The sequence below is a fragment of the Microtus pennsylvanicus genome, chromosome 2 (assembly GCF_037038515.1).
Source record: "Microtus pennsylvanicus isolate mMicPen1 chromosome 2, mMicPen1.hap1, whole genome shotgun sequence".
Lineage (NCBI taxonomy): Eukaryota > Metazoa > Chordata > Mammalia > Rodentia > Cricetidae > Microtus > Microtus pennsylvanicus.
The window spans coordinates 103,338,092-103,362,791 of NC_134580.1; the positions used below are offsets into that span (position 1 = coordinate 103,338,092).

At 45.7% G+C, this 24,700-nt stretch overlaps 1 protein-coding gene across 1 annotated transcript; it reads left to right on the plus strand.

Moving 5' to 3' along the window:
- The first annotated feature begins 10,523 nt into the window (after window positions 1–10,523).
- Window positions 10,524–19,941, plus strand: Dut (deoxyuridine triphosphatase). The gene is made up of 7 exons (XM_075962016.1): window positions 10,524–10,663; window positions 11,020–11,173; window positions 12,707–12,798; window positions 13,844–13,888; window positions 19,042–19,116; window positions 19,248–19,318; window positions 19,569–19,941. The coding sequence occupies exons 1-7, from the start codon at window positions 10,591–10,593 to the stop codon at window positions 19,623–19,625; spliced, it is 567 nt and encodes a 188-aa protein (XP_075818131.1). The 5' UTR covers window positions 10,524–10,590; the 3' UTR covers window positions 19,626–19,941.
- The last annotated feature ends 4,759 nt before the right edge of the window (window positions 19,942–24,700 follow it).

Sequence of the window (24,700 nt, forward strand, 5' to 3'; positions counted from 1 at the left end):
AAAATAGCAGCAGAACTCCACCTGCTGTTCAAGCTCTGAGCACAAAGGGAGGAGGTCTGAGGCAGGGAAGGAAGGAGAAGGAACACATGACTTTCCCCTCTAGAACTTCTAGAAAGAAAAGCAGTTTTTTTAATGTCCTGTTTTATTTAGATTATTGATAACTGGGTTAGACTTTTGACCTAAAGATTACTTTTAAAGACCGTGTGTCTTAGTTAGGGTTTCTATTGTTGTGAAGAGACAGCATGACCATGGCAACTCTTATAAAGGAAAACATTTAATTGTGGGGGTTGAGACAGTTACAGTTTCAGAGGTTTAGTTCATTATCATCATGGCAGTGAGCGTGGCGACTTGCAGGCAGACATGGTGCTAGGGAAGTAGCTGATTATCCTACATCTTGGCTTGCAAACAACAGGAAGTAATCTGTGACATAGGGTGGTATCTTGAGCATGTATGGGACCTCAAGGCCCACCTCCACAGTGACACACTTCCTCCAACAAGGCCACACCTACTTTAATAAAGCCACACCTCCTAGTAATGCCACTCTTTTTTGTGGGGGGTGGGGCATTTTCTTATACACTACCACAGACTGTAGTACTTTGTTGTACCAACAGATTCAAGGTTGCTGAGTGTGGAGCTGCAGTCTGTAATCCCAGAATGAGGTTGGAGCAGGAAGATCATGAGTTCAAATTCTTTCTCAGGAAGTCCAAGGCCAGCCTGGACTTTGAGAAACCCAGTCTCAAAACAGCAAAACGAAATAAAAGAAACACAGAAAAGAAAGAGCAATGTGACGCCATCCAGAAGCTCACTAGCACATTTGAAATTTTGTCAATTTTCCCTTAGGAATGCCAGTTTGACTTAGATCTTGCAACATCTTCACTTCAAGTGAACTATACAGACCTCTTGTTCTTTCTTTTCTTCTTCTTCTTCTTCTTCTTCTTCTTCTTCTTCTTCTTCTTCTTCTTCTTCTTCTTCTTCTTCTTCTTCTTCTTCTTCTTCTTCTTCTTCTCTCTTCTTCCTCCTCCTCCTCCTTCTTTTGATTGCTTTTTCACTTTACAAATTCAATTCATTTCTGGTCTAGGTCACCCATGTCTGCCAAAGCCTCTCCTAATTCAAAAATATCACATCCCATCATGAGACTCAACAAAGCCACTAAAGCCCTCCAAAACAGTCCCAAGGTCCCTGCTGAAGCAACTTCCTTTTTACTGTGAACATCAACCTTTCTGGCCTTGTGAACTGGGAATCAAACACAGGTTCTCTCGGTCTCCTCAGTCACCCCATCCTTCCCTTATGGACCTCTCTTCCCTGACATTTACAGAACCTCAGATGGAGATAGCCAAGTGTTCCTAATGGCTCTCCTCCGCCAGTCAATGTCTGATTACCTCCTTTATCTTAAGGAGGCGGGGGTCATTGCTCAGGTTTTCTGTCCCCACCACAGTTAGATGGATTCCATCTGTTCCCACGTCCCACAGCCTCAGAAGCCAGGCTGAGACAAGCTTTTTTATTGCTTGTTTAGAAGTCTTCCCTAATTGGAGCAGTGTCCGTCTCCTGTGCCAGACCTTTGTTGAGGCCCCCAACTGCATGTCGGATCACAGATTTCCCCTTTTCTCTACTATAGGTCTGACAGACACGAGGGTTGTTTTCTATCCCTGCTGCCACGTTTTCCTTCCCACTCTCCTATTCTTCCCATGAGTTCCACGTTCTTGGACCCCAGGAAACGCTTCTTAGCGTGGATCTAACTTATGATCTTCTCCTATTAACCACAATGGTGAAAAGTGACAAATCAACACGTCTGCCTTCTCTTCTCTTTTATCTAATTTACCTGCCAAATCAGAGGTGAATACAAACACGGAGGACACTAGCTGCATCTCCCTTTCTCATGTGCTCCCTCCTGCTAAGCACCCACCTAGACTTCAGCTGAATCACTTCTTACACATAACCAGGACCAAGCAGTCAGACATCCCCAACTCATCTTTGGTTCTGTCATTTCTCTGTTTGGGTACCTAGTATGTGTAAAAGACTTTCCCAGGGAGACAAAACACACGCACTCTGTGTGTGTGTGTGTGTGTGTGTGTCTGTGTGTGTCTGTGTGTGTGTCTGTGTGTGTGTGTGGCTGTGTGTCTGTGTGGCTGTGGCTGTGTCTCTCTATCTCTATATGCCTCTATCTCTCTCTCTGTCTCTCTGTGTGTCTCTACATCTCTGTCTCTATCTGCCTCTCTATCTCTGTCTCTTTCTCTCTTTCTGTCTCTGTCTCTCTCGCTTTCTCTCATTCCCCCAGAATGGGATCCCAGGAAAGATGAAAGTAACAATTGACCAAAGTCGAACTTCCTGGACAATATCCAGCTGTTACCGGGTTACTGGCAGGAGTAAGGTCTAGCGTGCACTCACAGCAGCAGGGAAGACTCAGGAACAGTTGCAGCACTGATCCCACCCCGACACAGGTGACACCTCATGGAAGCCGCAACCTGGGAGCTCTCTGCACAACTTGCCGGCAGCTCAACAAGTCTGAGGAATCCCTCAACTTCTGAGATGGCTGGAGCTCAGTGTGGCTGCTCAGAGTTCAGATCCCGCAAGTCCCCTGTCCCAGTGATTCCTTGCAGTTTCTCAAAGCTGAGGAGGGGCCTTCAAGTTTCCACTTTCCCAGAAATTGCTCTTTTGCTTTGTTTTGTTCGTTTGTGTTTCTTTACCTCCCGACAAGGAAGACAGGGAAGCTTAGACTTTTTCTTGGCCTTCTCTCCCCTCAGCAAAGGCCATTCTCTCACCTGCAGGCCTCTTCCTACCAAGAAACCAAGACAACCTCCCTCATCTTTTCCTTACCTCCTCCTCTTCCACCCTGGAAACTTGCACTGTCTATCAAAGGAATCCTTCTCATGGCTTCACTTCTCTCTAGTTTACTTGACAGTTGATTTGTCCTTAAGTCTACTTTTCCACTTTTGTCTAGTTTCCAGAAACATCTACCACCCCATCACCTGCAGTCCAGGATGCTCCTGCTGGTTACTGGTATTGATGAAGTGATATTATCAGGTCAAAATGGGAAAAGGTGATATACTAATTCATTTTGGGTTCCATTTTTTTTCACTGTGACAAAATATTTAAGAATAACACCTTAAAGAATAAAATTTTTGTTTTTTTTTGTGTGGGGGGGTGGATTTGACACTTTTGGAGTTTCATACCCTCTAGCTGACTCTGTTGCTATGGGGGAGGTAAAAACATCTAGTAAATGGCAAAGAGAAGATGTTCCCGTCACAGCAAGTGAGGAGGAAAGGGCAAAGGCAGAAGAAGGGGCCAGGACGAGAAACACCACCAAGAATAGTGAACTACTTCCTCTCAGATTATTTACCACCTTCCCGAAATGCCACTGAATTATGAATTGATCAGTGGATTAATCTCTGAATTGAGCAGAGTCTTCATAATCCAACTGTCTCTCAATGGTTGAATCCAAGAACTAGATACCAAGTTTTCAATACCTAAGCTTTCTAGGGGAAACTTCGTACCCAAACCACGGGATCTTGTATATTCCTGAGGGAGAGTTAGGGGGACAGATAACTGGGAAAGTGAAAGTGGGCTGTCTGAGGTGACTGCTTCCTGTTCCCAGAAGTCACTTGGAGGAGAAACCAAGGAAGGCAAGGGGTTTTGCTCCCTGGTCTCTGCTGTGTGAAGAACCACAGACACAAGCTCCTGCTGCCACAAACAGAACTTCTCGACTTTGCCTCTATTATGCCATGATGGACTGGATCTGGAGGTGTGCCTCTAATAAGCCTGCCTATTCTCAAATTGCTTCTGTCAGACGTTTTGGATTCCGTAACAGAAAAGCAATGAATACAAAAGCAGGGGCAGAGGGAAATGCCTTCAGTTGGATCTCTGTACTGAGGCCCCCCTTTCTGCTGTTTTCTGTCCTGGTGTAGGAGACCATTCCATCTTTATAAATAATACACGTGTGTTTGGGGAAGTCAGGGGTAACCCGAAATGACGCCTAACACCTTCCTTCTACCTTGACTCAAATTGAAAATTCAAGTGAGTTACAAAACGTTGCGTGAAGGGTGTCTAGAAAAATGGTAAAAGAAAAATAAATTCTGCCCCAATGTCAGATGGAACCATATAAAGATGCTCTGACCAGAGCCCAGTCAACAGAGATGGCTACATTCTAAAGTTAATTTCGTAGTTCATTAAGAAAGTCCAATGAGGAAGGCATGCTGTGAAGTAGCACCAGTGAGCCAGGAAAGACAAAGAAAGCCTGTGGTTCCTCAAGGGCGGTCCTCCACTAATAGCTCCTCATCACTTAGACTTGCCCTTCTCATCCAACAGTAAAGTTTGACTTCAGCCTTCCGGTCCCACTCAGTGGCTGATGGGGCTATCTTTTGTGACTTGTCTTGACAGTCTCCATTCAGCTTACTTGAGAAAGCAGGAGACATTCAGGATGCTGTCTGTTTATTAATAAAATTATACCACAAAATTCTTGCTGGGGCTCGTGTATTTAAGGTGATGATGTCTCCACCAAAATGTTCGGAACAGTACGTTTGGTAGAGCTAGGAACAGTGATTAAAGGTGAAGGGATTCTTTCTAGGGTGTGATGAACCCACAAAATTCTCCAAAAATAAATCCCAAAGCAAAGGTCTTTGAACAGGATGAGCAACCATGGGCCCTGAGGTCTGGGCCGAGCTCTAGCCAAGCTCTCTGGTGACTGTCCTGTGTACTTCCCTTCTTAAAGCTGTCGCTTTTACACTATTTCCTTCAGAGGAGCTAAATGATGCCTTCAAATTAGATAATAGTAACTCATCTGTGAACTACAATTACAGAGATTGTGTCTCCTGACACGTCTGCATAATGTAGAATCAGTTTTTCATGATGGCCGCCTCGTTAAGTTAGATTGAGTATTCAGTATATTCAAGAGAACGTCACGCTCTCAGATTTTATGATAAGTATTCTATCCCCACCAACTTCTGCAGCACAATGAGGCAATAATTTGTGAGTCGGTTCAAATAGTTTTACAGCAAGAAATTCTTGTCTAATTAGCTTCCAGGCCACTTAACTGCCAGTCACTCTTGTGTCGGTCTGCAGAACTATTTCTCCTTAGGATGTATTTATTTTTATGAGTGTTCTGCCTGCATGTATATAAGTTCACTGCATCAGAAGAGGGTACTCGATCCCCTGGAAGTGGAGCTATGGATGATTGTAAGCCTTTGTGTTCCCGCTTGGAACTGAACCCAGGTTCTTTGCAAGAGCAGCCAGTGCTCTTAGTCATTGAGCCATCTCTCCAGGCCCTCCTGAGCTATTTGTATGTTCAAGATCCCTGGGCTTGTCTCACAGAATCAAAATCCTGCATCTGTTCATTGTGTTCTTCATGAGGGCCACGTAGGAATATTCGTATGTGGTTGCTACATTATACTCTAATAAAATATTTTCAAATATGCTTTCACACACTTCTGGGGGAGCAAAAGTCACCCTGAGAAGCTTCCCAATGGTATTATTTTGTAGGTATGTGTGTGTGTGTGTGTTTGTGCGCGCGCACGCGTGAGCACGTGTGTTTATGTTTGTCTGCGTAGGCATGTGTAGGCCAGAGGTCAGTCTCTGGTGTCATTTCTCAGGAGTCACTCACCTTGTTTGTACAGACAGGGTCTCTCATTGACCTGGGACTCACTAACTAGCTAAGATGGCTGCCCAGGGAGCCCCAGGGTTCTGTCTGTCTCTGCCTCCCAGTGCTGTGAACACAAGCGCACACCACTACACCCTATTTTTTATGTGCACAGTGGGTGTCAAATTCAGGTCCTCTCATTTGTATGGCAAACAATCTACTGAGCCACCTCTCCAGAACCCACAATGGTGTATTGGGCCAAAAACTTAAAAATAGTACATTAGCAAAATTAAAGCGTTCAGAAGTTCTGGAAGAATGGTTTTCATTAACATTATATTTTGTATTTTTATTTATGCTTCCCTGTCTGTATTACCAGTTCCTTTTCTAGCTTCCCTATTGTAACCATCTGTTTACAAAAGCACACTCCCCATCTGCCCCCAGCCTGCCTCGGATTTTGTTCCATGGTGGAAAGGCCTCCGGAACAGAAGCAAAGAAACACATTTCAGTTTTACTACCAGAGTCCTAAGTGACCTCGTGTTTTCTTGGCATCCATGTCTGAACGTCACAACCTTCCATGAACTTCAGCATGAGAAACCAAGTTGCTGTGGCCCATTTTGGAATGTTCTAAATTCAGACAATAAGGACAGTCTTCCATCACTGCGTACAACGCTTCTATTCCTGCATTATTGCCCAATAAGACAGACCCCCACCCAGAAGCAAGAGTTTTCAAACCCCCAGGTCTGAGAAAGCTCCTCTATGAAGGGCCCTCACCTCAGGAAGTTGGAGAGGAGAACAGTGACGCTGGCCAGAGGTCTGAGACACTGGAGGAAGATGGAGAAAGCAATGTTAGTCGATGCATCGGTTTGGATGCATTATTGATAAACCCTCAGCCACTAACAATGTATCGGTGTCTAATTAAGAAAGATAAATTTAAAATCACTTCTACTTGGTGTAATTTAACCAAGAGTGAGGGCAGATTTGAATTCTCTACTTGCCTTTCCCTGTGCCTTTGTCATTCTTTGTCTATTGCATGGGTCTGACCCTGTGGCTGACTGAGAGCTGTCTGGTGACTCTTACCCTGTGCCTGTGTCTGTCTCTGTGTTTATGCCCCCACAAAGGGCTTTGCTCTCTCTTTTATACAACAGCACAGAAAGCTTACATGGAGGAGAGAATGGGTGGTACTTTACAGAAATCTTTAACGGTTTTACAAGGGATTAAGTCAACCGACTCAGATAACAAACAAATCTTATCAAGCAACATCCATGCGTTGTTTTCAACACTATGGCTGTGGCGGTAGGGTGTGGGAGGTCCCTCTGTCTATGTGTTGCTTTGATTGGTTAATGAAATAAAGGGGAGAAAATCTGGAAGAAAAAATCAAGTCTCTTCTTAAAATGCTGTGTTTGTTTGTTTCATTTGGAGACAGGGTTTCACAATGTAGACCTGGCTGTCCCGGAACTGGCTCTGTAGGCCGGGTTGGCCTCAAACTCAGAACCTGCTCCTGCCTCCCAAGAGCTGGGATTAAATGTATGTGCCATCAGACCTGGCTCTTCTCAGATTTTTTTTTAAAGCTTGAAGCACAAGAATTTGAGAAGGATCAGAACTACACCTAAGGATGCCCAGGAGGAGGGAGGGAGGGAAACCAGAGAGAGGATGCAGACTGTGGAAGAAGCAGTCCCACAAGGGACCATTCATCAATTCCAACATGAAGTCATCTTAGCACCCGAGAGCATGGGCGGCGGCAGGCTCCGTGTTGCCATCCGGGTCTTCTAGGGACACATAGAAACCTGCAGAGAATGCTGAAATAGCAAGGATTCTGACACCAGAGCATCTGAGGTTGTGCGGCAAACTTCACCCGCAAAGCTCCTCTTTGATTCTCAGGTTTCTAGCCGCCGCTGGACGTACGCAATTAGTCAGCGGGACTGGTAGCTGAGTCCTGATAAAATAAACTGGGGTGGGAGATACCTCGTTCTTCTTAAGTAGGGTAGCTTGGACTGAAAGTCGATGTTCATTTTAGCTGTATCTCCACTGCCATTAACAATGACTTGTCGTGTTTCCCCCTCAGAATCCTGACACTCCTTTTCAGGTGGCTAATGGCCTTTTCTCCGTTCAGTCGAAAATGACCCAGAGGAAAAGTGATCGCAGTCAACACTTTCTATACCCAAATTAACGAAAAGCACATAAGGGCACTGTCCTGGTGGTGGGTATTATAAGGTAAGTGATGCTTTTGTTGGAATAAAACAGCCAATTAAGCACTTTGAAGCATTCATGACGTTATATGACTTTTGCTAATCTTGAAGATAAGATATGAGCTCACACACCAGAGCTAAGTGACAAATTAATGATAGAGTGAATGTCCTGGGAGATAAGACGGGAGCAGAAGTCACTCCTGGTTGTAAGTGTCTTGAGTGAAGAGAAATTTTGACCTGGGACTAGAAGAGAGCTATAATTATTACATGATCAGAGAAGCACAAATTCAAACAATTTCTCATGGGAACTCTCTTCAGAAACTACTAGAAAGGACTCCAGCAAAAACGAAGGAACACATTAAGAGCCAGACATTTGATCCCTAGAACCAAGCTTCAGGATGAGCGGGAACAACCTTGAAGTCTCGAGACACCCCAAGACCAAGTTCTAAGCACAATGACGACTTACTCGTCCCAGAGGGACAAAGAGCAGGGAATAAGAGACACAGATAGGGGACAGAGGATAAGGGAGAAGGGGAAGGGGACAAGAGAGTAGGGGGAAGGGATACTTGCCTCAGAGGGACAAAGGACTGCCTCTGGATAGAGAGGAGACACAAGTAGCCTGTGGGCAAATGGCAGTTTATTAAGGTAAAATGTGAAATTCCTCTTAGGATGAGTTGGCTAATTTTGATTGGACATGTTGATTATGGCAGCCAAAGGGGGGTTTTTGATTGCCAGACTTCAAGACTTTGATAGCTAAACCTTGGTAGTCAACCTCAGGAGAAGAAAATGGTCAAATGAAAGAAAAGACCTTGGTAGCTAACTTTAAGAATGCAAGGGAATGGGGAAGAAGGGTAAAAGTTACATGTTTGTCAACTTCAGGCCTGCATTGGCCATGCCCAGGCCTGCGTTCTCCGTGCCCAGGCCTGCGTTCACCGTGCCCAAGCCTGTGTTCACCATGTTCTGGCCTGTGTTCACCATGCTCAGGCCTGCGTTCACCAGGCTCAGGCCTGCTAGAGCCACTTCAAGCACCACAGACCAGAGCCAGACCATGGAAAAGGACACCCTGGGGGAAATTATAACTGAGAAAGAACTAAATGTGTCTTTCCTGTAGCATGCTTGGAACACAATACAAAAAATAATGGGCAAATTAGATGTAGCTCCTATAAAACAATTGGCTTGAGAGCACTGTGGTTTTTAAAGCATCACACTATTTGTGTTGGTAGTGAATGATAGCTTGAGTCAGGACAAAGGTCCTTCAAGGGAGGACCTGCTCAAACGTTCTCATTAAATATTCCCAGGAATGGTGTTTAGGACAATGTTAAAAGAATTATCCTAATTCAGAAGGTAAGTTCTGTATCATTTTAGAAGAAATGTCAACACATAATCTAGAGATAGGGAAGGAGATCCCAGCATGAGAAGCCCACACGTTAGGGGCCTTGTCCTTAAGGAGTGAGACTGGGAGTGGGTGTGCGCAGATGCTTAGGGAAGGCATCATACCTGTCTCTTATTCTGAAGAGTAATATATGGAAGAAAAAGCCTTCAGTTAATAATCAGAGGCGCCTTGAACCTCAGGCAGCAGGCAGAATTGGACACTGGGCCTGGAGTGAGCTTCGGAAACCTACCATGTTACACCAGGAATCTAAAAGGCCAATCGAAGGCTATAGGGGCCTTCCTTGATGGATTTTGAATCTAATCAATAAGTAGACAATAGACAAGAAAAATATACATGTATAGACTGTAGTAACAAGAAATGTAAATAGAAGAATATTCTGGCAGTAAACAGTTCTGAGGGGAGAGACAACTTAAGTTTTTTCAGAATGGCCTCCTGGAGATAAACGGAGTTTTGCCGAGGCCAAAGCTGGGTCTAGAAATGGTTAGAAAAACACCACGACCAGAGGGCGGTAGGACAGTCGCTCAAGCGGGAAAATGAGCAGAACGCCTGACCACGCTAGAAATTTCGAAGTTCTGGACATATAAATAAAATTTAAAGCCTGGCCCAGACAGCAGGCTCAGTGGGACAGTGAGCTTGTTGCTCAAGCCTGGTCACCAAAGGTCAAAGGTCCACCCCTAAACCCACCTACCGTGGACCGAGCTGACCTCACACCGGCATGGCCATACATGCAGAAGCACACACACACCATGTTTTTTTTTTCCTTTTCTTCTAACTTTTCCTTCCTTCCGTTTGTTTGGTTTTTTTGAGTCAGGGTTTCTCTGAGTAGTCCTGGCTGTCCTAGAACTCACCCCGTAGACCAGGATGGTCTCACACAGAGATCCATCCATCTACCTGCCTCCGCCTCCCAAGTGCTAGGATTAAAAGCGTGTGCCACCACCGCCTGGCTAATAACAGATTCTTTAAAGAGCCTCAGGAAGCAGAGTGTATTGCACACCCACCAGAGGACCGCACTGGCCTGTAGAAAAGGCATGGAAATGACGATCATCCCCTAATAGGTTTAGTTGGTATTTCTGTAAAAATGCCTTGGGCCTTCTATTTAGTTTGAAATCCAAGTGCATCACAACTGGGCTTCCACGTGTTTGTAGCATACTACAGACAAAACCGGAGAGTTTATTAAGTTCCTTCATTATCCCCTTTGTAAAGTCAAAGAATAATTGCCTGCCAGCCACGAGATCTCCCATGAGCTTTGGCAGAGAGAGATTTAAAAACGCTCTGCCGGTTCACTTGCAGAAGGCGAACGGTCTCTCCTTAAGCGCCGCGGAACGTCGGGCCGAGGAAGGGCGCGTAGGAGGCCGCTAGGCGGAGCGCCGGGCGGGGCGGGGCGGCAGGCTCGGGGCCTGCGGGGCCTAAAGTGCGAGCAGCGGCCCAAGGAGGGACCGGCCATGGCGCTCCTGGGCGCGCGCGCGCTCCTGCTGCGCAGCCGCCTCCTGCAGAGCCGAAGCGGCGACAGAGCCGGTGAAGTCCCCGCCCGGGCCGGGGGTGCGGGCGTTGGGCCGGGAGCGCGCGCTGGTGGAGGGGAAGTCAGGGAGGAAGTCAGCGCACGCAGGGGTGGGGAGGCTGGGCCTGCTCAGGTAGCGGGGAGCCGGGGCGGGGCTCCGAGCGCGGGAGCGAGTCCATTGGGGTCTCCGAGGGGGGGGGAGCACGCCGCGGTCGGAGCCTCCGCTAGGCTGCGCTCGAGCCTTTTGCGGAAGGCCGCGCCCCCGTCCTGCGCGGTGGGCTCGTCCAGGCGGGAGACGTTTTTTTTTTTTTTCTTCCCGGGCTGGCGGGCTCCGGTGCTCATTCGGTTTTGGCTTTTTTTGCCCCCCCGCTAGCCGCCATGCCCTGCTCGGAAGACGCGGCCTCCGGCTCGGTCAGCAAGCGGGCTCGGGCCGAGGATGGCTCTTCTCTGCGCTTCGTGCGCCTCTCGGAGCACGCCACGGCTCCCACTCGCGGGTCCGCGGGCGCTGCGGGCTACGACCTGTACAGGTGAGAGCCACGGCCACGCGGCAGGATTGCAAACCCCGAGCCTCGGTGCAGCCGTGGCTCCGCCGCGGTCTCGCGGAAACTTTTAAGAGTTCTACTTAAGCAAACCCTGTAAGGGATTCGGGCGAGGGGAAAGTAAACGGCTGACATAGCCAAAGCATTGCTGTGCAGCGTGCACGCCACCCTTTGCAAGGGGAAAGTCCGGTGAGCGCGGTTTATCCTTGACTGAGAGGTGACGGTCTGCGGCGTGCACGTTAGAAAAGCTATGTGGGAGTCTAGGAAGAGGATCCCTGGACGCTGTTTACATTTCTATACGGCCATTCCGTCCAAAGACTGGCAACTTAAAGAAAGGGGGGTCCCAGGCTCAGCAGTATAAGCACTTGGCGATGGTCATCAAGCCTCACCCCCCGTGGGTATGCATCCAGCAGGGCGAGTCTCTGGAGAGATATAAGATACTTTGCACATCTTGTAAGTAAGCTGGGGTCTTCTGTGTTTCGGAAGTGACTGGTGAGCACATACCACGTGAAAGGAATGGCGCTAACACAGTCCTCCAGAATTAAGGCCTCCCGAGTAACTTCCAGTGCTGCTCATTGTAGTCTCTGACGTTTTTATCAGGAAGGGAGCGCAGCATTTGGTAGGTGCACCTTCAGAAATCGGTTTTCCCACTGGGGATGGACACCCAAAATTGGGTAGCCAATTTTCTCCTCAGCCACAGCTTGGGAGGTTTGTTGATCTCCCTGGCTAAGAAGGAATGCCGCGTATCTCGGCGCCTCACCAGGTGTTTACCCTTTTCTTCTGCAGGTTCACCTCACTCAGGAGAGTCATGTGTTAGCAGGTTAGAACTGTGCCTGGTATGGAGTAAGGGCCTAGTGAGTGTTAGCTGTTGTTTGCCAGTTTCTTGGCTTTTCATTTTCTTTCCATAAAGTTTGTGAATTAAGTCTACCTTTCTGCTCCCCATGCTAATACCCAGCCATTGCTTTCAGAGCCGAAAACGCACAGCTGTGGCAGTGTTGGCATCTGCTCGGTCCACTGTTAAATTCAGAGAACTGTTAGCTAAGCTGTGAGCCCGTATTTCTTTCCCACCCCCAGCCAGGGTTTTACCATGGAGTTCTGACTAGCCTAGGCTCACCAAGATCTCTCTACCTGAGCACTAGGGTTAAAGGTGTCTGCCACCACCTCCAACCTAAAGCCGTCTTTTTAAAGCTAAAAGAAAAACTACCTTCTAAAGAAACGTTTTAGATGAGTTAGGAATTTGTCAATATTGTTTATAGGATCTAAGTTTATATGAAGTAATGACATAGCTATACAGTTTATATGCATTAACACAGCAAAGAATGTTAAAAAAACAGTTTCATTAAAGGTGGCACACACCTTTAATTCCATCACTTGGGAGGCAGAGGCAGGAGGATCTCTTGAGTTCAAGGCCAGCCTGGTCCACAAAGAGTAGCAGGACAGCCGTGGCTGTAATAAAGAGAAACCGTGTCTGGAAAGAAAAAAAGTTTAATAAATACTTACTTTATTTAAATGTCTTTTTAGTGCCTATGATTATACAGTAGCACCCATGGAGAAAGCCGTTGTGAAAACAGACATTCAGATCGCTGTTCCTTCTGGGTGCTATGGAAGAGTAGGTAAGTGGTTTAAGAAACAGGTAACTGTCACGCCTGCCCTTAGTGTCATGTGGGCACACAATGGCGAGCTGATGCAAGCTTGGACAGTGTCCATCTGGACGCACACAGCTATTTTAAAAAACTTCGATTCACATGTCTACGTTTGCCTCTTTTTTTTGCATTTTTACTTCAAATACCTTCTTGAGTTTATAGAGTTGTTACACTGACCCAATTGTTGGTTCTTAAAATGGAAAACATGGGCGGTTTTTAATTGGAGCTTTTTCTAGTAGTGTTGTAACTTTACAGAAGTTAGTCTGCATAAGAGGTCACATTCTTTGTAAATATAGTGATGAGCAGACTAATATTTGTGTAAGAAAGTGGGGTCTTACGATGGCTTTGGCATTTTATATTATGGGAGAGAGGCCTGAACCCACACCCACTGAGCCTTGTCTTGCTCTGTGCCCTTGCGATTAGAGCTAGGGGCACTTGTGTGTACCGTTGCTGCTGAGAAGACACGGACTGAGTTTCTGGGACGTGCCACTTATCTGGAGACACAGGCTCTTCCTTAGATAAGAGACCTGGACTAACACGGTCGTCACACACGTGTAGAGCCTCCAGTAGTACTTTGCCCCTTAAAAGGAGGAAAATGGGTTCTGCTGGTCTGTAGCATCGCTGATTACACTTTGAAGGTCCCAGCACAGGAGAGAATAAGTCCACAAAGATGCCTTCTGATCTACACACATACCCCATGCACGGCTATACTACTCAGAAGGCTTCAGGTTGAGCTGTACTTGCTCACTTTCCAATCCGTCCCAGCAACCCATTGCTCCCTTCGGTAGCACGACCAGCCGTGTGACTGTGCTTTGGGTTTGCTTTGAATTAAAACGGCATTGACTTTTTCTAAACTAGCCTCTTCCAGCTTTGGTAGTATAGTATATGGTAAAGGTGTTCTTTAAGAATGATCTGCCAACATTAAGGAGACTGTGGTACTTTAAGTTATACCAAAAATAGTGTCTATTTCCCCTTACCATTGAAAGTGACCACTGGTTTTCAATTTTGTTTTCAGCTCCACGGTCTGGCTTGGCAGTAAAGTACTTCATAGACGTAGGAGGTAACGTTTATTTCTTTATTCTATGAGATTTTGTAGTATCCTTGCCTCTGGGAATCACTAAGTCTGAATAGGCAATATTGCTGTGGTTTCAGATACTATTTGATAATGTCTGATTTCTACTGATCATATATGAAATGCATGTTGTCTTACTAATAACAGGCACTGTCCAACAAAGCGTTTTGCCTTGCTGTACTGATGATCTGTATTTAGTACAAAGATGAGGAAAACATTTTGTATGGTTATTGAATTAGAGTTTGCTGAACTATTTAGCAAAAGGTTCTAGTTAGACAGCTCTAACTTGTAAGAATTTTCTTAGCTTTGGAAGAAAGGCCATACTTGTTTTGCAAAACGTATCAAGGTTCTTTGCCCCACAGTACCAAGACTAACTATGTGCTTTTCTCTGTTTCCCGAAAGTGTCTTTGGTGGCACCTGTTTCTTTACCTTTGGGTGGTGTCACCTTGTAGCTACAGGGTTTCTAACCGTACCTCTGTATGTAAAGAATCTTCACTTTCCTGACCGGATTCTTTTTTTTTTTTTAAAGATTTCATTTATTTATTATGTATACAACATTCTGCCTCCATGTATGCCCGCATGCCAGAAGAGGGCACCAGATCTCATTGCACATGGTTGTGAGCCACCACGTGGTTGCTGGGAATTGAACTCAGGACCTCTGGAAGAGCAGCCGGTGCTCTTAACCTCTGAGCCATCTCTCCAGCCCCCTGACCGGATTCTTATGTGTGTATTCATTTGGTATATGTGAGCATTCTGCCCTTGTGTGTATATACATGCGCAGTGTGCATGCCTGGGTCTTTGGGGGACCAGAAGAGGGCCTCATCCCCTAATCCTGGTGTTACAGAAGGTTGTGAGCTGCCTTGAGGGTTCTGTCAGCTGAACCTAAGATCCTCTCCAAGAGCAACAAGTGCTTTTAATTGCTGAGCCATCTTCGTGGTCCTCCTGGAAGGATGATGCTAGGGCACATGACTTCACTGCTGTGGTGCCAGACTCTTGACCTTTCTTTGTCTTCTTCATCCAGTATTTTTGACTGCAGAGACACTGGCCTTCAGATACCTGTGTATGCTAGATTGTCCTGTGGCCATTTTTACAGAACTGTGTCAAGTGGGGGTTTTTTGTTTGTTTTGTTTTTTGTTTTTTTAAACGAGAAAATTGGCTTAGGATTGTGTTTCTAATAGGATCAACGCTGCCCATCCCCTCACTGTCCTGTCTTTATTGTTCTGTGCCAGTGTGGGTGTGGGTTGTTTAAGGAAGACGAAGGGCTCCTTGCCCGGACTTGTCTACCCGCGGGCCTCATGTTTTGGAAAGTACTGGTTATCTCCCATGGTGGCACTAGGTGGCACTGTGGGGCAAGGCAGATAGCCTAAATAGTTTCCTGTTGTGTGTAGCCTTAAGGTTGGTATTTACAGTTCTCTCTTGGATTAAGAATTCCCAGGGCTTAGTGAGTTACATTTAATTTTCAGAAATACTTTTTACAGACTGGAGAGATGGCTCAGCAGTTAAGAGCACTGGCTGCTCTTCCAGAGGAGCTGGGTTAAATTCTGAGCACCGCATGGCAGCTCACAACTGTCTGTAACTTCCAGTTCTGGGGTTCTGGCATGCTCTTATGACCTCCTCAGGCATAGAATGCTTGTGGTGCATAGACATCTACGCAGGCAAAGCACCCATACACATAAAATAAAAATTTTTAAAAATTTACTAATTCAAATATAGTTGGGATATACTAATTACCTAACTTAAAGTTATAAATGTTTTGTATATTTTTATTGAAACTTCAAAGGGTTTTGAAAGGGACTATACTTATCTGCATAATAGAATTTAGTGTGCCTGCCTCTGAGGGGTACGAGGGCTAAGTTCTGCGTGTGAAGCAGCCAGCAGTGTTTGGCACATACTTTAATTCAAGTTAACAGTTCTGTCTCCCAAGGACGCAGCAGATTTTTATGTGGAAACTTCTTTTTCCCCTCCAACCTTGTTTCTAAATTTTGCTCTGCTTAAACCAACTGTCTGGGGGAACATCATGTAATTGGAAGGTTAGTTTGCCTGGTGGTTGGTGTGAGGTTATTCATAAAATCACACTGCGGTATGTTCTTGGATGCAGAAAATCTAAGGAATTTTTCTTAGGTACAAGTTTATCATAGTTGGCCACTGAAGGGAGACGCTGTTAGAAGCCTCAGGCTGGAAGAAGGGTCAAAAGGAAAAGTTGACTCTGCAAGACTGTGTTCTGAATTCACATCTGGTAGGCGTGGAGCCTTTTCACTAAAGTTTCCAACAGTGACATGCCAAAGTCTTGACACAGAAAACCTTGCCTGAAGTCGATTACTGACTGCCAGTTCCAGTGCCTGGTTTTTCCAGTGATAACTTTCCAAGATACTTGGTGAATTTTCACGAAGAGATATTAGAACACACTGATCTTCATGCAGAGATTACACACAGCGTTCACCATCTTCAGAGACTGCACACAGCGTTCACCATCTTCATGCAGAGATTGCACACAAGGTTCACCATTCATGCAGTGATTACACGCAGGGGTCACCATCTTCAGAGATTACACACAGGGTTCACCATCTTCATGCAGAGAAGGTCTTTCTTTCTTTCTTTCTTTCTTTCTTTCTTTCTTTCTTTCTTTCTTTCTTTCTTTCTTTCTTTCTTTCTTCTTTTTATAATAGGGGTACTAGGGTTGACTTCCAAGGACTCACACAAATGCTCTCCCCTACCCCTTTTTTTTCTTTCTCTAGTCCTCTCTGTACTTGTAGTGGCTTTGTGGGTTCTGGGAATTGAACTCAAATCCTGGAAGAGCAGCCAGTGCTCTTAAGTGTTGGCCATGTCTCCACGCCCTCTTTTCCTGTCTTCATGAGAGAAAATCTCTAAGTTAGCAGGTGAGCCCCGAACATGGCAGTTGTTCTGCATCAGCCTCCCAGGCAGTTGGCCTTGAAGGCCTTTGCCACAGGAGCCAGCATTATTTTGGTTTATTTGCTTGCTATGTAGATTTTCACATTTTCATGTTCCGGGCATATAAAATGACATGGCCTTGTAGGATTCCAGACACCTAGCTGTTTGAATACTCTCAATAGGAGAACTTTGCAGATACACAGTGGAGATATTCTAGAAAATTACTATATTTACAGCTCATGAAAAATACATAAAAATCATAGATAAAATATGGAAATATATGGCAAGTGTCCATTGTACATAAGGAAAGAATGTCCACCCACAGGGAATGAAAAGACCATGGAATCTTTTATTTATCATTGACCAGTAGGTAAAAGACTGTTGCCATCTGGTCCTAGCACAAACTCAGCTGTGCCTCTTTTATCTAGCAATGTGTGTATGTGTCCGTCCTTTGACCCAGGATAGTTCCTGTGACTTCCTGGAGATAGCACTGGTGTGCATCAAAGGCTGTTTTGTGTATCAGCAAAACCATGAAAGCAGCAGGAGTGTTATGTAAGATATTTCCTACACATGCATATAAAGGGATCACTAGAATTTATGCTGTTTCGGTGAATAACTGATTCTTTAGGGCGGAAGAATTAAAGTAATTTAATTACTCTTAAAAACTTTATTACTATAATATTGGTTTTTATCTTGTGATGCTACTTGAGTAATTTAATAGTTTCCTAATAAAGTACTAACCAAAAGATTTGGAAGTCAGCCCTGGTTATCTTACACAGACTCGTTTGTAGTCAGTATTCTTGTTAGGCTGTGCCTCAGGTCTTCCACAGTGGAAGTTCTCCAGTCTTCTGTGGTCATTCGCTACAACGTGGGACAGCACACACTTATCCTGGGGTTTCCTTGTGAAGTGCAAGCTGCATTATTCCTGCAGTTAACCTTTCTCCAAAGAGTATGAGAACAGCTGGCCCAATCTTTGTCGGTTCTTTTCCTAAGTATTAAAGAGTAATAAACTGATAATAAAGGGAACCTTATATAATATTTGGATTGATAAAAGGTTTGTTGCTATTCTAATAGAAATGAAGGGCTGTTAGCCACATTATCTGTGCTTGTGGGAACACATCAGGTTCCAGACTCTGGGATGGCTGGGGGCAGTTGTGAGGCCTGTGTCTTCTGGGCTGTGGCAAGGACCTAGCTCAGGTTTCTTGTAAGGATCCATATAATTTTGTAATATCAAACATGTACTAATCAGATATTTAAAAGTAATCTTGGGCCAGCAAGATGGCTTGGCGGGTAAAGGTCCCCACTGTCAAGCCAGGTGACTGGAGTTCACACCCGCTTGTCCATGGGAGGAACTGACTCCCGGAGTTCACACCTTCATGTGGATGGGAGGAACTGACTCCCGGAGTTCACACCTTCATGTGGATGGGAGGAACTGACTCCCGGAGTTCACACCTTCATGTGGATGGGAGGAACTGACTCCCGGAGTTCACACCCGCATGTGCCATGTACATGGGAGGATGGGAGGAACTGACTCCCGGAGTTCACACCTGCATGTGGATGGGAGGATGGGAGGAACTGACTCCCGGAGTTCACACCCTCGTGTGCACAGGAGGAACTGACTCCCATAGTTGCCTTCTGACCTCCACTCATGCTGTTGCAACAACAGCAAAAAAATTTAAGAGAACTCATTAAGCTTACCAGCCAGTGTTAACTGAACTCTCGTGGTTTTAAAAACGATAGTGGTTTGAATTGAAAGGGAAAAATAACAGCAGTTCTGCCCCATTTTCTTGTTCAAGTGGACTATTCTGGTAGCTGCAAGACTGCTATGTAGCTTGTCACCACTGACTTTTCCCCTGCAGGTTGCTGGGCTCGGGAATGTTTTTCTCTGATCTAATCAAGGAAGGCTGTTAGCAGAGAAGACTTTCAGCCGGGAGGTTGGAGAGGATGTTTGCTTCACCCAGCTTGGAGTATAAGATGCTCACCACTTGATGAGCTTTCGGGACGGATTATTGGAACATGCTTTTAAAATACTTGTTTTTTAGTAATATCATTTGTTTCCAGAATGTGTAGGACCAAAGTGAAATTCACTTTGTCAGGTGTAAGAAGAATCTGAGGAAGTCTTTGGAAAAGTAGTTTTGAGATAATCTAAGACACCTGCTATTCTGATGACATAAATCAAAAATAACTATTTTAAAATTATTTTAAATAATTTTATTTAAATTTAAATTATTTTAAATTATTCCTTCCTCCAGCCGGTGTCATAGACGAAGATTATAGAGGAAATGTTGGTGTCGTGCTGTTTAACTTTGGAAAAGAGAAGTTTGAAGGTGAGTTAAATATGTAGGAAATTTTGAGTTACCTGTGTTAGTAAAATTGACCCCAGTTCTCATTTAATAAGGCAGGATAACAAATACATCTATAAATATCAATAGTAATCTGTGTTTTATTTTTTTTTAAGTAAAAAAAGGCGATCGGATTGCACAGCTCATTTGTGAACGGATTTTTTATCCAGACTTGGAAGAAGTTGAAGTAAGTGCAAATGCCGAGTGGAGAAGGAATGGCGTCTCAAAGTGCAGAGCGGGGGCGTTTGGGAGTGTGCTGCTTGGAGCTAAACAGTGTGCGTGACCCGTGCTAGTTAAGCTAGATTGGTTTTTCAGTGTGAGACTGTTGAATGTTTTCACCTGGGGATGGTAGGGTGACAGGGTATAGGCTAAGGGTTTGCGGGTTTTCCGGAGAGCTGTGACGGATTGGCGTGCCTTCTTCCTCTCTTGTCTTTCAGACACTGGATAACACTGAAAGGGGCTCAGGAGGTTTCGGCTCCACTGGAAAGAACTGAAAATTTGCTAAAGTGTTTTGCTGTGTCAGCGCTCTAAAGAGGAGCTTCATTTCTGGTAGCGTGCCATGGCCTAGGATGCAGGAAAGGGGACCTGTTACGTCACATGGGAATGTCTCTCTTCTGCCTCTGGTTGCCTGTGAGGGTAGCACTGAGAGGCAGGCTTGATGAAACCAAGTATGCAATTGTTTTTTTTTTATTGTATTATTTAAATTCTAGTCCTCGAACTACTGGTTTTGCTCTAATTGCTTTATCGATTGTAAGTTTTTTGTTTGTTTGCTTGTTTTTTAATTCAATAAAGTTGAAGTCTTTATCAGAAGCTGTCTTTTACATAAGCTGACTCAAGAACCAAAAAGAGGTCAAACAGTCAGGGCTGTAACAGCACTTGGGAACTGAGTCAGGAGCATTGCTGGGAGGCCAGCCAGCGCTACTGTGAGATGCTGTGTGAGGAGGGGGAGGCGTTGTGGGACTGCATTGGTGCTGTGTGACTGAGACCATCAGGTCTCCTCGCCCTGGATGGGAGCCCACAATGGGCAGACTCTAAAGTAGGACTTGTGCGTCAGTGGGGAAGGGGCTGCACCCAGGAGCAGAAGGGACTCAAAGGGACCTGCTCCTTACAGCCATTGACCTAGAGCACACCGCACAGCCTGCAAGCAGCTCAGCTGGTCTTGAGTGCCTCACTGTGGATGGAATTGGGGAGGGATTCTTCCCCGCGCTGCCATTATCACACAGTTCCCTGGCTCAGTAGGACCGGTGTTAGCTTTGGATTATCTGCCTCTAATTACCTTCCCTCGTGGTCCTGCTGCCTGTGTCTGCTTAGCCTTAAGGCAGTGACAGGATAGAAAACTTAAAGATAGGCCAATTTTAGCAGTAGTAATGATAGCGCTGTAATCCGTGCCTGGACACTTCAGTTATTTTCTGTTGGTATAAACTGTACCCTCCTACCCTACCCATCATTTTAGCTGAGAAATGCCTTCTTGTTTTTTAATCATCCCAAGAAGAGGTGGGGACGGTATCTTCCCCAAACAGATGTGTGTTCAACTCCCCCACTGGAGGCTGGCTGTGTATTAAGATGTTCCCATGCTGCCTTAAGTGAAAAAGGAAAGGCACGCCCTAAGGGAGCCCGTGAAAACCTGTAAAAGCTGTTTATTTGAAACTATGTGGCTAAATTGGGAAGGTTTTTTTTTAAATTAAGTAGATCTCGTGGAGTCTAGTGCCTGTAAAAGATTTTAGACAAAATTTAATAACATCATTGTGTTTTGGTCTTATTTTAAAGTGGGTTTATGGGAGTGAGGCAGGTGCCATGGTGGCTACTGGTCATGATCTAACTCCTACTGAAGCTCCTAGTGCCAGCTTCTCACCTCCTGGGGCACATGGACGCATGCAAATACGGACATACACACAAATGTAAAAAAATGTTTAAAAATAAATCTCTAGGAAAATACACTCTAAAATACTGCTTATTTTTGCTTGTTGTAGTTGGTAAGTTTTTTCCTTTTTGTATTTTCTATAAATTTTAAAAAATGACCAAAAAAAGTGTATGTGTGTGTATATATATATATATATATATAAATCTTTTAAACTGCATTTTCCTCTGATTTATTTTTTTTTAACTATTGATTCTTTGGGAGTTTCACATGCACCCCAATTTCACTTATCTCTCCTTCCCCCTCACCCCTGCAGCCCCCGCCCCAAAGGAAACAACGTAAGCAAGCAGGCAAACAAACATAAGAACAAAACTGCTTCTCCTTTCCCAGCTCTCCAGAGACTTCTTCACTCATCCTGGTGGCACTGGGGCCTCGGTGTATCATAGGTCACCCTTTTGTCTTATTAGCTTCACTAGCAAATCTTTGCACTGAGTCGCTGGTCTCTGGTACACCGTCACGGGATCCTCAGTGGAACTCCTCTGGGATAGCCTGTGGAGCTCAGGACCAGTCCCTTCCAAGCTCCAGCGCATCCTAGATGGGGTAGGGGTGGGCCTGGGTGGTAATTGAGCTTGTCAGTCCTAGCCACCACTCATGGGCCAGGGGTTGGAGTCAGCTCCCCTCCCCTCAGGGTTGGTTCACCCTCACCTGTAGTGAGGGACAGGCTCAGCTCTCCTGAGTGCAGGGTCATCTCTCTTGCTGTAGTGTCCCGCGAGAGGCGAAACCAGCTTTCCTAGAGTCAGCAATGGTGATATCCAGACGCAGCTGCTGCCCAGAACCATGTCTGGATTCGTGGTTCTATCTCTGCTGGGATCTGGGCTAAAGTCTGTGTCCCATATTGGCATCAAAGATCACTTAGAAGCCCAGAATTGGAACTGCGGCCTTGGTGGTCCCCGTAGCCATTTGGGTGCCCGAACTATCCCGACCTGAGTAGCCAGAATGTCATCTGGGTCCAAGCTGCTACCAAGGGCCATGTCTGGATCTGTGGTTCAGCTGCAGCTGGGGTCCGTGTTGATGTCTGTGGCCCATGTCACCTCAGGGACCTTAGGAATCATGCGAGATGAAGTCAGAGGGTCATACTGAGCTGGTCCTATGAAAGTGTGTCTAGGTTTTGAAGAAAAACAGCTATAAGGAAACTGAATTGAGGAACTTTACATTCAAGGTTAAGTTAGGTTCTTACTAAAAAGATTGAATAAACTTCTAGCTCTCCGGGTTTTTTAATTGTAAAGAGAATGTCTCATGTCTGGGTAAGGGCCCAGACTGTGACCATGGCAAAATGCTGCCACCTGGTGGCAGCTTTTTAAAATGAGTCTGAATTTTATGGGTAAAAGCACCACCCTTCAGGTTTCTGTGTCTAGTGTGTGGGTGCTAACATTGCGTTCACTCAAATTTGGTCTTTTATTCGATTATATAAATACAACTGAGGTAATGAACTGTCACACGCTATCCCTGTGACCATTTAATATATTGAGTCTCTGTAAAATAAAGATGAATATCATACTAGACAAAGTGGCGACCATGTAGCTAACAAATCATGTACAGCAAAATTCGCTCGGCCAGTGGTAGCAGTTATCCTCAGGAAAGTAGTTTAAAACAGCCTGGCGGTGCATACCTGAGATCCCAAACTCGTGCAGACAGGAGGATCACAAGTTTGAGGCCCACCATCGTCTCAACTTGGAAAGAGTGACGGAGGGGTAGGCAAATAGAGGCACAGCACAATTGTGATCAGAAAATGGCAAAGGCAAAGCAAACCAGACTAAACAGGTGTGCAATAGTGTACATGTTTTTAGCGGGAGTTTGCAGGGCTACCCGGGAGGGGACACAGTGCCAGGGAAGCTGCAGCCTGCTATGAAGCCATGGAGATCACTGGAGCTGAACATCAGGACTAATCTAGTGTCTGACAACTTGGTTAAGCTGCCACCAGCAGCCATATCGTGAGCAGAGACTGGCCAAGGAAAGATTGCTGCAAGTGGACAGAAACGAAAACCGTGGTTATGAATGAACAAGACAATGTGGGAAAGCGAGCGGTTACAAACGGACAGACAAGGGAGAGCCGAGGTGTGCTTGTCTCCAGACCAGTCCAAATGCAGCAGTCACAATGCTCGGATACTCACCCAGCCGCAGCTATCGTGATGCTGGGATGAGCCTACCTGCGGCTATCGTGATGCTGGGCTTGGGTTCTTGAGTGGTTCCGCTATCCCTTGCCCTTCCACGGGTGATGTGAATCCCACTTTCCAATGAGACGAACCCTGAATCAAAGAGGAGGCTGGACTTATGTCACACTATGCAAGTACAAGTTCAGTGGTTATCCCTAAGGGAGGGGGAAATAAGACAAAAATGGGTTTCCATAGGCCCACTCGCTGTGTTGGAAAGGACATTATACTCAGGTGGTTCAAGACAGGGTTTCTCTGTGTTGCCCTCGCTGTCCTGGAACTCACTCTGTAGACCAGGCTGGTCTTGAACTCAGAGATCCACCTGCCTCTGCCTCCCGAGTGATGGGATTAAAGGTGTGCACCACCACTACTCTGCTTGAACTGCCCTAGAGAAGTGATATTTGGATATCAGAGGTGATATTTTAGCAAGTGGTGGAGAAATCAGGACGACTGACAGGAAACTGAGGAAGTATATTGTGGGGAGGAGGAGCAAAGGCCAATAGGAATAAAATCCACAGCTGCATTCTGGGAGATGGCAGGGGCAACAGCATTAGGGGGGGAAAGCCACCACCACACCAGGTTCCTGTCCCAAGGGGAGCATGGCGTGATTCTGTAATAGCCAGATAATGTAAGTCAGAAAAGAAGCTGCCTGTTGGCTGAGATTACTCAGAAGAAATGAAACACTTTTTCACCATCAAAAAAAAAAAAAGTATACAGCCAAAGCAAAGAAGTTGTCTGATGACGAAGCAATAAACACCAGAAGGTGAAGTTGAAAGCCTTCATTTATTTCAGTTAACTGATCCCTGTGCCCAACTCTCTCTGCCAGCCAGCTCTGTCCTGGAATGTTACCAGTCTCCATGGAATGGAAACCGTCAGTCTCCTGGGAAGGGTGGGTAAAGAAAATGGTACTGGCAGAAAGAGACAAAAAAAAAAAAGTTTCTTCACACATTTGGAGACAATAGCACGTGCCAACTGTGACATACCCACTTTTCCATCGCTTAGGGATATTTTGGAAACGGGGTGAAAGCCAATTCTCCCCACTCCCCCCAGGCCCTAGTTCGCTTTCCTTCTAACCCCTTAGGGCTAGAAGGCAGGGAGACATAGCTTCCACCTTGTTAATTTATGTAGCTGTTGAGTGGAGATCTCGCTTCTGTGCGCACTTCAAAAGGAGTGTTTCTGATGGACAAGCACACCTTTGGGGAGTTTGAACAGTAGCCAAACCTCAGTCAGACCTTCGCTCAGATGTGTGTGCGTGTGTGCGTGCGTGCGTGCGTGTGTGTGTGTGTGTGTGTGTGTGTGTGTGTGTTTCCCAAGTAGACGACGCTGTTAAAGGAGCTGGGGCCAGCTGAAGCTGCGGCATAGTGAGGGTGCACCGCACCAGCCCTGAGTGCAGGCCTGTGCCCTCACTGCTCAGGTTTCCAGATCAGCCAGAGCTGTGTGAGCTCTGTGTTAGGGGAAAGGACCACAGGGATAGAGGGCAGGGTTTTAAAGGTTGTTCTAT